Source organism: Hoplias malabaricus, chromosome 10, assembly GCF_029633855.1.
Source record: "Hoplias malabaricus isolate fHopMal1 chromosome 10, fHopMal1.hap1, whole genome shotgun sequence".
NCBI classification, from domain to species: domain Eukaryota; kingdom Metazoa; phylum Chordata; class Actinopteri; order Characiformes; family Erythrinidae; genus Hoplias; species Hoplias malabaricus.
Genome location: NC_089809.1, coordinates 42,704,439 through 42,721,388, shown reverse-complemented (window position 1 = coordinate 42,721,388; position 16,950 = coordinate 42,704,439). Strand labels below are relative to the sequence as shown.

Genomic DNA, 16,950 nt, shown 5'->3' with positions numbered 1-16,950 from the left:
ACGATCAATAAACACAAGTTAGGAACTCAAACTCCACTGTATTTATTTGTTTGACACTTTCATAGAGCTGCTGCTTAGCCTTTAACAATGCAAAGAACGTTTAATCATGCAAAAGGTTCAGAGTTCAATTTAGAACTATTTTTTATACTAAAGAGCCTCTTTGGAAACCTAGTTTTTAAGAGTGTAGGTCATCAATCACTCTACTAATAGCCTACAGTTCATAAGACATTTTGGAATCGTAGGTCTCCAAACCTTTGGCCATAAGTGTGGAACCCACATGCACAGCCCCAAGAGACCAGCGTCAGCTCTCCAGAGGTGGGATATGAAACCAGATTCATACCCCACCTCTGGTTACTTAGTGGTGGTCTCTCAGGAGGTCTCACATAGTGCACTTCACAGATTATAAAACCTACACTACTACACTCAGACAGTGCAGACGGAGGGGCGTGAAGCTTATATCACATATTAATTGTTTTATTATCTGACATACAGTGTGCAGAGACCATTATTTTTGACCTACACTGTGCACTACAATGGCAGATAGCATTAACTGCAGCTTGGTATGCTGTGCGTTGTCATAGCAACAGTTCACCACATCCTGTTGGTAAGAAATGATAGTATGTTAATATTTTGTGTACTAGCCCACAGACCTAGTATATACTGTATAGGATTAGTGTGTAGTACACAACAGGGAAGCAGCCTGAGTGCATGTATCATAACTCATACCTCATCATAATCTTCTTCCTCAGGTGTTTAAGGACAAAGTTCTTGGCTACTTTCTCCGCAAGGGACGGCCCCGCCGGAGCGCCAGTGATAATCTGGTAACGGAGCTACGTCTCTATGGCCTGCTTGTGCATGCTGTCGGTGGAGCTGGGTAATCAGGACACACCCTAAAGTGTAGCTTTGAATGCACAGCTGTATTTATGGCTGCATGCTGCTGGCATGTCCACGGTTTAAGGGCCGAGTGCTGATGAATGCTAGCCTTCAGAGATAAACAGGGTGGGTTTGCTGTGGTTGTGGAATGATTAAAGAAGGATAATGCTTAGCTTTTAAATTATAAAAATGCTAGAAAAATAATTGAGAAATATGAGGGGTCTGAAAATGATCTGATTACTGCAGTGATGCTTTGTGATCAGGTCCCACCACAGACTTTGTTTCTTTAATGGTTTACTTTAGACTACAATTATCTCAGAAAATGTTAATTAAACTTTAAAATGCCGTGACATTAAAACACCCTCCTTGTTTCTACACTCACTGTCGACTCTCTCAGCGCCACTGACCACACAGCAGCACTTTATAGCTCTACAATTACAGACTGTAGACCGTCTTTTCCGTCATCCGTAATTTCCCCCTGTTCCTCAGCACTCAGGACCCCCACAGAGCAGGTGTGATGTGGTGGTGGATCATTCTCAGCGCTGCAGTGACACTGACGTGGTGGTGGTGTGTTAGTGTGTGTTGTGCTGGTGTAGAGTGGATCAGACACAGCAGTGCTGCTGGAGTTTTTAAACCCTGTGTCCACTCTCTGTCCACTCTGTGAGACACTCCTCCCTCGTTGGTCCACCTTGTAGATGTAGAGTCAGAGACAGTAGCTCATCTGTCGCTGCACAGTGTGTGTCGCTCGTCCTCTAGTCCTTCATCAGTGACACAGGACGCTGTCGGCTGGGTGTTTTTGGTCGGTGGACCGTTCTCAGTCCAGACACTGAGGGGTTTAAAAACTCCAGCAGCACTGCTGTGTCTGATCCACTCTACACCAGCACAACACACACTAACACACCACCACCACGTCAGTGTCACTGCAGCGCTGAGAATGATCCACCACCACATCACTCCTGCTCTGAGGGGGTCCTGAGCGCTGAACAATATACAGACCAGAGTGTGTGATTGTAGAACTACAGAGTGCTCCTGTGTGGTCAGTGGAGCTGAGAGAGTGGACAGAGCTGTGGCTGATCTGAGTAGACATTTCTCTGTATTAAAGTTTGTTTTTAAACAGTGTGAGTGGATGGAGGCTGGTCGGACGAAGAGAGATTCTCCTTCTGAATTTTCCAGCTTTGTTCTTGAGTACATTAAACTTCTTAGCAGGTGTAGTTTCACTCAGAGTTAAGTTACCTGCCTTAACTTGTGCAATGCATGCTTAGCGTTAGCGTGGGGGATTCTGTAAGGGGTCTCACCCTGTGTTACATTCATTTCCATTCCTGGCCATTCTTACCCTGTTGCAAATGCAGACTAGTGTAGTGATAGAGTTCCTGCACTGGGATCGACACTGGTACAACATTTTGTCTGCGCAGTTAACCCCTCCGTGCTGAAGAGCAGTTGGGGGTTAGGTCACTTTCACAAGGGCACCTCAGCTGTGGATAGTGAGGGAGGAGACAGGGCTGTTCCTCTACTTCTCCCACCCCTTCATTTCTTGCCAGTCGAAGGGATCAAACCAGCGACCTTCGGTCCCAAGCCTACTTCTCTACCCATAAGGCCATAGCTGCCCCCCACATTGCGGCCCTAGCTGGGACTCAAACTCTAGTCTGTCACATGGAAGGGTGGTGTGTATCCCTTATGTCTGTGTTCAGACTGCGAGCCTAGATCAGACTTCAGGCATGTGCAGGTCATCTGGACACACATGAAAACACGTCCTAAGTGTTTCCTAAGTCCTAATTCAGATCAGATCCAGACCACATTCCGAGACTGTTTGAAATGTGATTTCGTTCAGTCTGGATGATCAGGACTCTCGGATCGGAGTTCCAAGTGTCTTTGCTGCACAGTGTGTCATGGTCCGATGTGAGACTCCTGAACCACAACTCGACAGAGATGTTGTAGTACAAGATGATGCACCTCCATCTCTCCTGCATTACGTCTGAGATTTGTGTCACAATCCTGCTCCGGGTGTCTCTCTGTGAGGAGTGTGGTGTGTTCTCTCTGTGTCTGCGTGGGTTTCCTCCGGGTGACTGTCTGTGAGGAGTGTGGTGTGTTCTCTCTGTGTCTGCGTGGGTTTCCTGCGGGTGACTGTCTGTGAGGAGTGTGGTGTGTTCTCCCTGTGTCTGTGTGGGTTTCCTCCGGGTGACTGTCTGTGAGGAGTGTGGTGTGTTCTCTCTGTGTCTGCGTGGGTTTCCTGCGGGTGACTGTCTGTGAGGAGTGTGGTGTGTTCTCTCTGTGTCTGCGTGGGTTTCCTCCAGGTGACTGTCTGTGAGGAGTGTGGTGTGTTCTCCCTGTGTCTGCATGGGTTTCCTGTGGGTGACTGTCTGTGAGAAGTGTGGTGTGTTCTCCCTGTGTCTGCGTGGGTTTCCTCCGGGTGACTGTCTGTGTGGGTTTCCTCCGGGTGACTGTCTATGAGGAGTGTGGTGTGTTCTCTCTGTGTCTGCGTGGGTTTCCTCCAGGTGACTGTCTGTGAGGAGTGTGGTGTGTTCTCCCTGTGTCTGCATGGGTTTTCTCCGGGTGACTGTCTGTGAGGAGTGTGGTGTGTTTTCCCTGTGTCTGTGTGGGTTTCCTCCAGGTGACTGTCTGTGAGGGGTGTGGTGTGTTCTCTCTGTGTCTGCGTGGGTTTCCTCTGGGTGACTGTCTGTGAGGAGTGTGGTGTGTTCTCTCTGTGTCTGCGTGGGTTTCCTCCGGGTGACTGTCTGTGAGGAGTGTGGTATGTTCTCTCTGTGTCTGTGTGGGTTTCCTCTGGGTGATCCGGTTTCCTCCCACGCTCCAAAAACACACGTTGGTAGGTGGATTGGAGACTCAGAAGTGTCCGTAGGTGTGTGTGTGAGTGAATGTGTGAGTGTGTGTCGCCCTGTGAAGAACTGGTGCCCCCTCCAGGGTGTGTTCTTGCCTTGCACCCAGTGATTACAGACAATGTATGAATGAATGTGGGTGATTTCCTTGCAGTGGCTGCTATATTCATTTTGCAGCGGCGGACCACTGTTGGAATATCATTGCTTCATAATTCTATGAAAGGTGATGAAATCATAATTACAAAATTACGGCACAGGGCTTTTAATTTTAAATGACAGATACAGGGAGAGGAGAGAGAAGAGGGTAATGTAGATTAAAGTAGCTAATGTTAAAATTGATAGGTTTTACAGCTGAAAAGGTCATTCGCAAAATAACGTAAATCCTGTCGCACACAAGCTGTGCACATTTCCTTCAGAAATTCGAAACTGGAGCCGGGCAGGGGCTGCATGACTCTGAGCTCTGTTCAGTCCCATATCGCCCCACGTTGCGTTCTGACAGAACTACATTACATTAAAGCCGTATTGAGACACAGGAAACCACCGTGGATCACACGGGACTGGAAATGGACACAGAGGAAGGCAGCCAGTCTTTTGTGAAACAAATAAGGCTAAGTTCCCTCAGCTAACGTTACTGTCCTCGTCCTGTAACTTTCAGCTCAAAAACAGCCAATGTGTGAAGAGTTAGAAAACCGATGCCAAGTGTGATAAGTGATGCTGAGAGTCCTATTTTATTTTATTTATGCCAGTAGAGTGTAAAATGGGGGGCTACTGATGCTCACACCATAGCTCCTCCCAGAGGATGGAGGCCATAGAAGGCAAATCTATAACAAATGTCCAGTTCAGGGAGAGAGACCACTTTCACTCCGTCATCCCCTTACCGTCTGTTACAGGGCTTAAAGGATCTGCCCATTCATCCAGCGTTGACTGTACCTCCCTCATTGGTTGTCCTCGTAATTCTGAGCTTGGGACAACAGAGGGATTATGTAGAAACTGGCTGCAACTCCTAAAAGTGTAATGTAGTATTTTTATAGAAACACCTGTATTAAAGCTGAAAGTCTGCACTTGTTTAAATTCATGGCGGTGACCAGAGTCTGTCACTGTCCAAACTCTTCAGGACCCAGCTCTATGTACGTCAGTCCTCACTGTGTCCAGACAGCCTGATTGGTCCAAGCCACTACCAATGAGAATCAGCAGGAGTGGGCCCTTGTTGAACCGCTTGGCCTTACGTAGGGATGTCGCTGGTTTGATCACAGGTGATCCACAGGTGGGAGTCGTAGAGAACACGACCAGCCTCTCTCTCTGGGGGGGTAGGATGTTCCTCCCCACCGTCCTGAGGTGAGGCACTGTGCGGGGCACTGTGTGTGAGATTGAGGGAGACACTAATAACTCCTAATAACTGAGGAGAACATTCAGCAACACCTTGTGGATAAAACAAAACTTTACGAAAGAGAAGGTCCAGCTGTTCACGTGTGTCTTTAGTGTATTTTACCCTTTAGTTGTTGTTTTTTTTATAAATTTATACCCTCTTCATTTATTTTATTCACCTGCCATCCACAAAACTACCCACCTGCACCACCTGGAGAGATGGACTAAGATCATTAAAATATTCTCATTGCCCATCTTTTAAGCAGAATACAGAATAAACCAGAATGAATCAGTGTTAACATTAAAACCACAGCCTTGTTTCAAGCTCCACTGACCACACAGGAGCTTTATAGTCCATCTGTTGCTCTGCATACTTTGTTACCCCCCTTCCCCCCTGTTCCTCAGCATTCAGGACCCCCACAGAGCAGGTGTGATGTGGTGGTGGATCATTCTCAGCGCTGCAGTGACATTGACGTGGTGGTGGTGTGTTAGTGTGTGTTGTGCTGGTGTAGAGTGGATCAGACACAGCAGTGCTGCTGGAGTTTTTAAACCCCTCAGTGTCTGGACCGAGAACAGTCCACCGACAAAAACATCCAGCCGACAGTGTCCTGTGTCACTGATGAAGGACTAGAGGACGAGCAACACACACTGTGCAGCGACAGATGAGTTACTGTCTCTGACTCTACATCTACAAGGTGGACCAACGAGGGAGGAGTGTCTCACAGAGTGGACAGAGAGTGGACACAGGGTTTAAAAACTCCAGCAGCACTGCTGTGTCTGATCCACTCTACACCAGCACAACACACACTAACACACCACCACCACGTCAGTGTCACTGCAGCGCTGAGAATGATCCACCACCACATCACACCTGCTCTGTGGGGGTCCTGAGCGCTGAGGAACAGGGTGGAAGGGTGCTAACAAAGTATGCAGAGCAACAGGTGGACTACTGCCTGCATTGCAGTACTGCTGAGTGACCGTGTGGTCAGTGGAGCTGAAAGAATGATAAGAACAAGGCTGATAAGTGCGCACTGTAGTTACCATGTCCAGAGGTGGTCATTTTTGCTTGCTGTTGTTAACCAGCTTATTTTTCTCAGCCGTAAAAAGATGTGCTCAGAAATGAACTGATGTTTACAGTGTGTTAAAGAACCAGTCCCTGTCTTGATACGTCAGAGGTATTCAAACTCTTCGCCAAAGACAACCATTGCCAGGTTTCTGAGAACTGGCCCCAAGCGCTCTCAACTGAAACAAATTGATCAATAAGTAAACGACAGCAGCGTCTGTGTAAACCACTCACTGTCCAGGACTTTTATTATTTAAAATTAACTGACTACACCATTTCCTCCGGGTGCTCCGGTTTCCTCCCACAGTCCAAAAACACACGTTGGTAGGTGGATTGGAGACTGAAAAGTATCTGTAGGTGTGAATGTGTGAGTGAATGTGTGATTGTGTGTCGTGATTCCAAGTAGGCTCTTGACCCACCGCGACCCTGAACTGGATAAGGGTTACAGACAATGAATGAATGAATGGCTACACCATTTCAGGGTCCAATTCAGGGTCGCGGTGGGTCTGGAGTCTACCCGGAATCACTGGGCGCAAGGCAGGAACTCACCCTGTAGGGGGCGCCAGTCCACACTATATAATAAATAAAATAAAAAAAACACATGATGATAAGAGCTTCTCTCCTGCTCTGAGGGTGGGGCTCTCTGTTAACCCCTAAAGTCCATGAAGCTACATTTCTCACCTGATGCTAAAGTTGACACTTTATTATAAATATAAAACAAACCAGCGTTAATGATTTAGAGGAAGGTTAATAATTAAAACAGTTTTATGACAGATTTGTTTAAATATTATTTTCTTGTGACCTCACCTCTCATCTGCACCCCTCTGTGATTCCTTCGCCCCACGGTTTGAATACCTCTGCTCTGTGGACCACAGTTGTACCGTGTAGTTCAAGTTTGTATACATTCAGTTAAACAAAGGCAGTGTTGATTTTGATAGAAATATCTGCGTCATTCTTTACCCCACATTGTATAATTTTGTTCTGTTTGGTCCAGGGTTGGTGTCTCAGAGCTTCAATTCAGCCACGCAGAGGACACTCATGTCCTGAAGGGAATTTGTTGATTTGAGATGAAACTATTCACGGCTGCTCTTTTCCCAGTCACTCCTAAAAAAAATCACCTGGAATCACTGGCTGAATTGAAACTGAACTGGGCCCAAATCTGCTTCAGTCATCCTCATCTCTCTCCCCATCGTGTGTGTTCCAGGAGTACCCCGAGAACCCCACCAGCCCTGCTGTCACGCCTAATCATATCCCCAGGTAGCAGCGCCATCGATTCCACTGCAGATAACTCCTCTTACTCTGTCCTAAACTTAGCACATCCTCCTCATCATTTCACTCCTCATCTCCCTTTGAAGTCTGTCTCTCTCCTTTGAGTTCACCTTAAAATAGAAGTTCATATTTCTAGCCATAAATTAGCGCAGGAGACTGTCATTGCCAAACGTTCTAAGGAAGGTTTTTTAAATCCTGTAGCTTTCATGACGGAGATGATGTGTTGCACAAGTTCAGGTAATGCAAATGAGTCTTGATGGGATTTGTTTCTATCCTTTTGTCTTTTATTTTTTAGTTTGCAACAGTATTTTTGTTCTTTTTTGTCACTGTCCCAACCTCTTTCCCAAAAACTAAAGCTAGGAGGGGTGTGAAGGTTCTCCTCATGCAACGATATGGAAGAAAGAGCGTTATGCATCCACAACTTTGTAGACACCACTTATAATCCTGAGAGCAGCTGCAAATGAGCCTAAGGTCACCATGCCCAGCTGTGTCAGTCCATAAATCCTCCCCCAGCATTGTGCTGCACTCTCCTGAGTGATGGAGCCCCATCCATTTCCTCTGGGATGAATCGGATTGGCGTCTGTGATCCACAGCTGATCCCCCAACATCAGCAGCTGACCTCTTTTTACGTTTGTGGCTGTAGCTCCATCAGATTTTTACAGAAATGTTCCAGCATCTAGTCTAAAGCCTTCCAGAAGAATCAGATCCCACTGTAAAGAGGTGTCCTCAAAGTTGTGGCCACGCAGTGTGCATTAAAACAAATCTCACGCAATAAAATCCTCACATACGATTTCAGTTTTCATAACAGCTTTTGGGAAACAGACTCTTTTTGTTGTTGCTTTTACAAACCTTTAACCCTTAGAAGTCGCAGTTGTTAAAAAATCATGGTGTAACAAAGAAACTGAGAGTCTGAACTCTCCAGTCCACTTCCATCGATTGTTGATAACTCAACTCTCTTTCCTATTTGTGATATAGTCACATATCTTTGTCAGATTATCAGCCACAGATCCTGAACACCTGAACATACAGATCCACTGAAGCTCTGGGCCAGGACTTGTGAAAGAGATGTCCTCCTAGGAAAGCTTGGGTTGTGCTGGAGGTGGTGTTGGGTGGTTCAACAGGGGGCGCTGTCCTTGTGGTCTAATGCCCGAGTGCAGTGACAGGGACATTACTGAAAAACACAGCTGTACTTCAGATAAGACATACACTATATTGCCAAAAGTATTCATTCACTTATCCAAATAATTGAATTCAGGTGTTCCACTCACTTCCATGGCCACAGGTGAATAAAACCAAGCACCTAGGCATGCAGACTGCTTCTACAAACATTTGTGAAGGAGTGAGTCACCCTCAGGAACTCAATGGATTCCCGTGTGGTATCATGATATGATGTAAATTGTGCAACAAGTCCAGTCGTGAAATTACCTCACTACTAAATATTCCACAGTCAACTGTCAGTGCTATTATAACAAAGTGTAAGCGATTGGGAACCACAGCAACTCAGCCACAAAGTGGTAAGCCACGTAAAATGACAGAGCAGGGTCAGCAAATGCTGAGGCGCATAGTGCGCAGAGGTCACCAATTTTCTGCTTTCTTTACGTTGCCTATCATTTCATGGCTGAGTTGCTGTCGTTCCCAAACACTTCCACTTTGTTATAATACCACTGACAGTTGAATGTGGAATATTTTTAAAGAGGAAATTTCACTGAGAGTGACTCATTCTTTCAAAAATGTGTGTAGAAGCAGAAATTTCACGCAGCCTTCATATTCACTCAGGGACAGTGTGTTGAGAGAGCTTCATGGAATGGGTTTCCACAGCAGAGCTGCATCCAAGCTTTATATCACCAAGTGCAGTGCAAAGCGCCGTATGCAGTGGAGTAAAGCACGCTGCCACTGGACTTTAGAGGAGTGAAGTCCCTTTCTCTGGAGTGATGAATCACACTTCTCCGTCTGGCGGGCTGATGGACGAGTCTGGGTTTGGCTGTTGCCAGGGGAACGGGACTTGTCTGACTGCATTGTGCCAAGTGTAAAGTTTGGTGGAGGGGGGGTCTGGGGTTGTTTTTCAGGATTTGGGCTCGGCCCCTTAGTTCCAGTGAGAGGAACTCTTAGTGCTTGAGCACACCAAGAGATTTAAACCCTATGGCTTAAGTATGAAATGTCACTCAAGTTCATATGCATGCGAAGGCAGACGAGCGAATACTTTTGGCAGTATAGTGTAAAGCTGAGGTGCTTTCTGATGACATTAAAGATCCCGGGACAGTTCCAGGAACAGATTTGAACTCATTGTGATCCTCATTCATTCATTCATTCATTCAATCACTCCATCATTATGCCAGGATATTAAATGCTTATGGGAAATGAACCAATCCAACATACCAGTCATGCTGTAGAGACAGATTGTGGCGTAATAGGATCTCCAAATCATAAATTGATAGCTGTGCTATGTTAGCTATCACTAACAGGAACATCTATTTCACGGTCACTTCTGACCTGCCTAGTGGACACTCATTACCATTAAGTCCAAAGAGAGGGAACAAATCCCTTGTTCAGTGCCTGTGCACATTAGTGTGTGGATCTGGAACCCACCAACCCACACACTGTTAAACAAGACCACCCAGTCAGTTTCATTTGCGCTGTCTTAATCAGAAGCGCTCGTTTTATCCTGTGTTTTCTGACTGTGTTCCGTTTCTGACGTCAAGTGCAGAGATTTTAGAATGGCTCCGCCCCCTCGTCTGAGTCTGTCCAATCACAGCGCTGGACCCATGTTTATGTGAGAGCGCAAAGACGAGGTTAAACTCAGCAAAACAGACACAACGAGCGCGGAGAAATAAGAGAACTGAGTAAAAACGGAGAAGAAAGAGAACAGAGTGAAAACGGCTAAAAACCAGAGCTTCTGCTCCTCGCTCCTCACTGCTGTGCGCTCGGGGTCGGGGTGAACAGAGAGCGGCTCATTATCATTTAAAGGAACAGGTGCTGAAAGCGGGCGTTCTGAACAGGGGCTGTTTACACAGGGGGAGAACACTGCTGTGGGGCTCGTGGGGTTTGGACCAAAGCAGGTCACAGACGTTTCATTAAGAAACAGAACTGTGTCCCCTCATAAAAAAGGGGAGAATTTGTCAACATCAATTTATTTTGTTGTTCATACTGCCACATAACCCAACAAAGATATGTGATTACATCATCAGGAATGCAGACTTAAACCTGTTTATATGGAAAGTGTAAACATAACTAGTATCACACTATGAACTCAAATAAGTACCTGATTGAGTTTAAGTAATGCAGATAAAGCAAACCACATCCTTTGACTTCCAAGGGTTAAAATCGCAACGTGAGCAACACTGAGCATGTGGTGAGGAGACTGAGGTGAACTTCCTCTGTCCATCGTCAGAGACACAAAGGTTTAAACTTGAACTGTAGCAGGGGTTCTTAACCAGGGAGAATGTTTCCACAAAGTATAGCTAGTGCAAAATCATCTCACAGTCCTCCACAGTATTAGTGTAGACCCACCGACCAATCACCATTCCTCGCTTAACCCACTGCCTCCACCCATTTGTCTGTGAACTCACAGTGGAACTAAACTCTAGGGGGCACTGCTGGTTCCCAATGCTACACTTCATTAACACAGAAGGTTTTGCGTGGATCAATCTGTATCGGTTATACTGGACATTATGGGAGGTGTCATCAGTGAGTGGTTCCTGCGTCTGATTGGCTGTAGATGTCTCTCCTCTGCAGACTCTCTCCTGACCGCAGGACTCACTCGGATTCACTTTCTGCCGCTCAGAATCACTCTCACTGACCACTGATGGTTTACTTCAAATCTTCCAGGTTTTTTTCTGTGTTGCAGTCCGCATTAAAACAAGTGTGACGTGGTTAGTTGCGGACCAGTGCTGAACTTTGTTGGAGCCAATTGTTGAAAATGTCACTTCACAGTGTAACACTAATTTGCATAATGTGGGGAATATTTAAGCTTGTCTTTTGTCGCTCTGTGGCAGAGTCACTGACTTGGCACTCTCCCAGAGGAAAGGACTCCTTCTGGTGTGAACACATGATTATTCAGAGAGTTTTGGATACGTCTGTCACCCCGAAAACGGGGGTTGCATTGTGAAAGACGTTAAGAACCCCTGGTCTATCGCCAGGACAGAACCACGAGCATTGTTCTAATGAAAGAATGCAAAGAGTCTCACAGGTCATGAGAGGCTTATGTAGATGTCATGTAGCCTCACAAATGATGACCTACACTACAGCGTTAAAACACTCAAGACTGGATATGCTGAATTTGTAAAGTTAATAATATACCCTTTGATTTTCAGTGGTTCACCTTTGGAGAGTGTCTGTCAATGTCATTATGTGATATTTTACCTTAACATTACAGCTTCAAAATCATTGTGATGCTCCACTGAGCCGTAACAGGGAGTGCTCCGGGTTCCGCACTGTTACAGAGAGGCACTGAACATCTACACACCGCTGGACTCTCCAGAGCTGATCCGTAGCTGGAGATTCATCTGATTGTTCCAAGAGCATTTAGGCTGTATTTCCCATTCTTGTACCTTATCGTTATTTGGTTTTCTGTTTCTAATGTTGTGTTATAGAAACAAAGAATGACGCAGACACAAAACCACAACACAAAGCAAGCTACACACTAAAAAAAGACAGATGAATCTGCTGCTGTTGCTTGATTACTGGGTTTTGCTCTAAAATGGAGTCCACTCTGTTCCGTGTTTTTCACCCCTCTCTTCCTCACCGTCCTCCCACATGAGGCAGATGTTTCTGTGAAATATCCCTCATTATTTTCAGAGTATGGCTCCAAATCCGTGGTGCTGTCCAACACCTCTCTGCGCAGTGAGAACGGGCAAAATAAATCTGAAAGTGTTCACTGATTAGGAGTCGACTCCCAAAGAACCGATTCTAGGAGCGTCTAGGAGTCAGGAACTCTTGGGCAATGATTCATTGAGTCGAAACTCTTGGAGTCAAGTCTGTTTCAGTTTTTGCAGCAGACCTGGAACTTGGAAAACAAACAAAGCTCTGAATAATTTCTAAGTGGATCGTATATCACTACAATCAGACCCTGCTGTAAACAGTGGATTAACCATGACTCTTCCCTGACTTTATCTGTGTAACTCCGGCTCTGAGGAAGCGAAGTGAATGCAGCTTGAGCACAGCCACAGAAAGGTCCGTGAACCTTTCGTTATATCGTTAAAAACTGGGAAATCAGTCATTCTCCGGAAACTAGTCATTGTCCGTGTTTCTACTGCAGGGATTTAAATGGAAAATCAAATAACAAAAAGGCACACAGACTGTTCACGTTCAGGATCCTTTAACAATGCAGGAACAGCTGACGGTAAACTCTGTTGGCTGAACTCTAGGAGAGAATCCAGTGTACGGTCACGGTGCTTTGCCAAGCTCTCACTCCATATCCGCTTGTTAAGTGTGACGCCGCGTGTGACGTTTTGCCATTTCCGGGTCCAATCAGGCCTTTGGTCCCATCTCTTAAATTCATAAGGCATGTGTTTATAGTTTGAATAAAGCTAAATATCTCAGTCTGTTCTGTTATCTCGGTTCTGGGGCACATTAAAAGGAGTAAATTAAACGTAAACTGAAGCAAAAGTGTCTTTGGCAGCACTGTTTACTCATTCTGATCTGTGTGCTCCGCCTCTGGGAGAGAGACCTGTGTCTCCCGCAGCTGTCTCTGGGAGCTAAGGACCTGCAGAGAGAGAGCCATGTCTCCCACTGCTCCATCTCTGGAAGTACAGGAGCTGCGAAGAGAGACGTCCCCCTCTCACGGTCAATCCTGGTGTTCTAATGAGTCGTACTATCGATTATCTAATTACTTTCTTTACGATTTGTAAAGACAGGAGCTAGATTTGGTGCCTGTCGGGTTTATATTTTTTCATAATAATTGGCTCGAAGATCTGAGAAGTCACTAAATATAGCGGCGGCAGAATCACTAACTTGGCTGTACCAAGCAGCGGTTTTGACCCGGAAGTGATACGTCACGGCTTAACAAGCGGATTCCATGGCTTTAGAACTTCTTGCCCGCATTTAAAACCAGTGGTTTATACCAAATTAATTAAATAAACACTAGGTACGAATATGTTTTGGGGTTCTTTTGCTCCTGGAGCGCCCCCTAGTGTAATTCACCCTTACAGCACTCACTGAAATAAATGCAGAGGAGGAGGAGGAGGGAGGGGTTGGTTTCCTACCCTCTTTCATAAGTTACAAACACATACGGTTCAGCTTCTGCAGTGCGGAACCCGGAGCACTCCCTGTTACGGCTCAGTGGAGCATCACAATGATTTTGAAGCTGTAATGTTAAGGTAAAATATCACACAATGTTGAGTGAGACCGAGCAAAGCTCTCAAAGGCTTTTCTTTAAGGTATCATTCCCTGCTTCCAAACGTAGCGCTGTGCTAACGTCAGCTACCCAACGATCTGAAAGAGCGGCCGTGTCCGATATGAAACATAAATGAACTATTTTTTTGTGTTTTTTACAATATGTCCTAAATATTTAGAGGTATTCCATCAAATTAGGGCTTACATGAGTCACCAGCCGGGGTTCTTTTAAGCGCAAGTGACAAAGGAAGGGTATGACGTACTGAAACGGAGCAGTTCTGGTTCAGCAGAGAGCCTTGAACTTTGTGCCTTCAATGAAGACGTGTTGTTCCCCGTCAAGGGCTTTGTGATGGAACCTGTGTCCGATTACATCTTTAGATGCATCCTCCTGAGAGTGAGTGTGTGTTTGGTGGATGACGGACCTTTGTCCAGTTGCCTCTGCGCTGTGTAGAGGAAGTGAATCTAGTTTAAGGGGTCATTCCAAAGTCTCAAGTCCAGGACTAAGTCAGAATGTTTTCTCCCCCTCTTCCCCTCCACCTCATTTACTCCATCCCACCTCCGTATGCCTCACATTCATCTCACCTCCATTCCACTGTAATTCATATCCAACCTCACATTGTTGGTGTTCACACGTCTCCCTCCTCCCCCTCACGTCCACATCCCTACATTTTGGTGACATCCGTCTTCTTCACGGTCATGTGTTTACGTTCGTCTATGTTTCTGTGCATCTGTATTTGGCGTTTTCATCCAATCATCGCATTCCTCCAACACATCTGAACTCCTCTCCCCTCCCTCCCCTTCCCTTTCTCTTTCAGAGCACATGCGACACACTCCGGAGTCACTCGGACAGCCTCGGATTCGCGCCGAACATGCTACCTAGTCACCCGGCTGTAGGCAACTTCGAGGAGTTCGCCTGTTGATGACGCGGGAGGCGGGGCTTGAAGGGGACTCTTAGGGTTTGACAGCAAACTGTGATATAACTTGTATACTCCAAACTGTGTGTAAGTCCACAACAAACAGTACGACACGACAACTAGCTCCATTAGTCAATCAGCACCCGACTAGGACACAAACCATCTCCCCAACCACTACAAAATAGGCAAGACTTCCAAACCAAGACTCAGGTTTTCATGGGCATAGCTCCGTCCCCATCTCCACGCCACCCCTTTGTTCCACTTCGTACAGATGCTAGTGAACTGTTATCAAAGGTTTAAATAAAAAAATACGTAAATAAATAAGAAGCCTCGGGCTTAGAGTGATCTTTGTGAACCAAAAACGTTTGTCATTTCCAAAGCCACTGTCAGAGTGAACCACATTAAAGCGAACCACGAGGCACACGACTGCACAACAACAGCTGGAGAGGGGAAGCCGCTGTCTGCACTCACATCTGTCCAAATGTAGGAGTTTTTAAAAGTCATACGCTCAACAAGCCTCAGTGGACTCCTCTCTGTGATAGTGCTCCACCTTCAGAAATCCTCCAACATGATTGTCTCTGTTTACATTACATGTAAATAAGTGCAATAATATGCATAATGTGTTAGAATAACAAATGTATTACCCTTGAGTCTTAAATATTTGTTGTTGAGGGGGGAGGGATGGAGGAGAGAGAGAGAGAGAGAGAGAGAGAGAGAGAGAGAGAAAGAGAGAGATTGTGAGAGAGTGTGTGTGTGGTGTGAGAGAGGGAGGGAGACAGGGAGACAGGAACAGGAGAAGGACAGAGAGAGAAAGATAGCAGAGAGAGGGGGAGAGAGAGATGAGTTTGTGTGAAAGACAGAGAGGATCAGACAGAGGGAGTGGGAGAGAGAGATGAGAGAGAGTGTGTGTGTAAGTGAGAGAGAGAGAGATGAGAGAGAGTGTGTGTGTGAGAGAGAGAGAGAGAGGGAGATGGGAACAGGAGTAGGACAGAGGGAGTGGGAGAGAGAGATGAGAGAGTGTTTGTGTGTGTGTGCGTGTGAGAGAAAGAGAGAGAGGGAGGAAGAGGGAGGGGGAGAGAGAGAGAGAGATAGAAGGGAAGGTGTAAAACAGGAGTAAGAGAGAGAGAGAGAGAGTTAATTCGGGTCCCGTATTTGTCAGCAGTATTTTCATTTTTGATATGCACTGTATTTGTTTGTCTATTTATTTCCATGATCTATATAATTATTATATATTCTGATATTATAAAAACACACGAGACTTAACCTTTGCGATTTGTCGTCCATGTACACAGTGGGTCTAAAGGTACTCTTTCAATGAAGGCCCCACCACAAACGCTGTACAAACCCAGTTTCCAAATAATGCGCAGTATGTGAAATGAGATAAAACCAGAAAGCAGTGACTTGTAAATCCACACCGGCCTTCGTTTAAAGACTAGAGAGTTTAATCTCTTCAACGTCCTCACACTCATCCTGAAACCGATGCCTGCAGCGTGTTCCAGACACGTGTCGACTGTAGAGCAGGGACCTAGCGAAGTGTTCAAAACCCAGAGAACGTAGGAATGGGCCTGTGGTTCCAGTTGAGAACTGGTTTGCATTGTTTGTGTAATTTATAATTGTAAATCAGAGCTCCATCTCCCACTTTCCCACTCCGTCATTTTACTATGACTCTTGTGTAGTTTTAAATATCAAAATTCTGATTTCATTAAACAGAAAATGACCTACAGATGAAGTAGTGTGAAAACAGCGCTGCGTTCGTTCTGAGCTCCATCAGGAAAAAGAGCTGCAGAAGACTGTGATGAGTTTGTTCTGTTCTTGAGGATAATACTGTGTCCAAAATTACGTGTGAGTTTGGGTTTAAATGATTTACAGATGGGGACTTTGATGTTAGCGATCATAAACATTTTATTCAGTTATTTGTTGTTGAACAAAATGACAGTTGTAATTTTTAATACGACATCACACTTACCATCAAATGACTGAAGAGCAGGAGAGTGTTTGAATATTGAATTACAATTGTACGTTACACAAATACGCTTTAAAACTAATACTAGTTCACCTGATAATTCTAAAGAGTATTAAATTTAAAGCTTTGAACCCTTACCTCTAAAAATGAATGAACACAGTCATAGGTACAGATGAGACCACCTGGAAAAAGTCTTGTAAGAGTAGGGTGGGGCTCTGGAGCTGGAGACAGGGTGTTAGAACTTTCTCAGCCCTCTCCACGAGCTACCACAGGCCAATTAAACCTGGTTAATCCCTCCATATAGTACTTTTCAGAACAGAAGCCAGGGGCGACGGTGGTGAG

At 45.5% G+C, this 16,950-nt stretch overlaps 1 protein-coding gene across 3 annotated transcripts in view; it reads left to right on the top strand.

Moving 5' to 3' along the window:
- asic1c (acid-sensing (proton-gated) ion channel 1c) overlaps positions 1-15,327 on the top strand; it is a 135,156-nt gene extending 119,829 nt beyond the window's left edge. The window contains exons 9-11 of one of the 3 annotated variants that reach the window (XM_066682602.1): positions 750-821; positions 7,337-7,389; positions 14,547-15,327. In XM_066682602.1, coding sequence (XP_066538699.1) covers positions 750-821; positions 7,337-7,389; positions 14,547-14,625 — 204 coding nt within the window. In that variant the 3' untranslated portion in view covers positions 14,626-15,327. Of the gene's footprint in view, positions 1-749; positions 822-7,336; positions 7,390-7,602; positions 7,639-14,546 lie in introns of all 3 variants that reach the window. The other 2 variants (XM_066682604.1, XM_066682603.1) reach the window with 2 other exon arrangements.
- Positions 15,328-16,950: the final 1,623 nt, after the last annotated feature.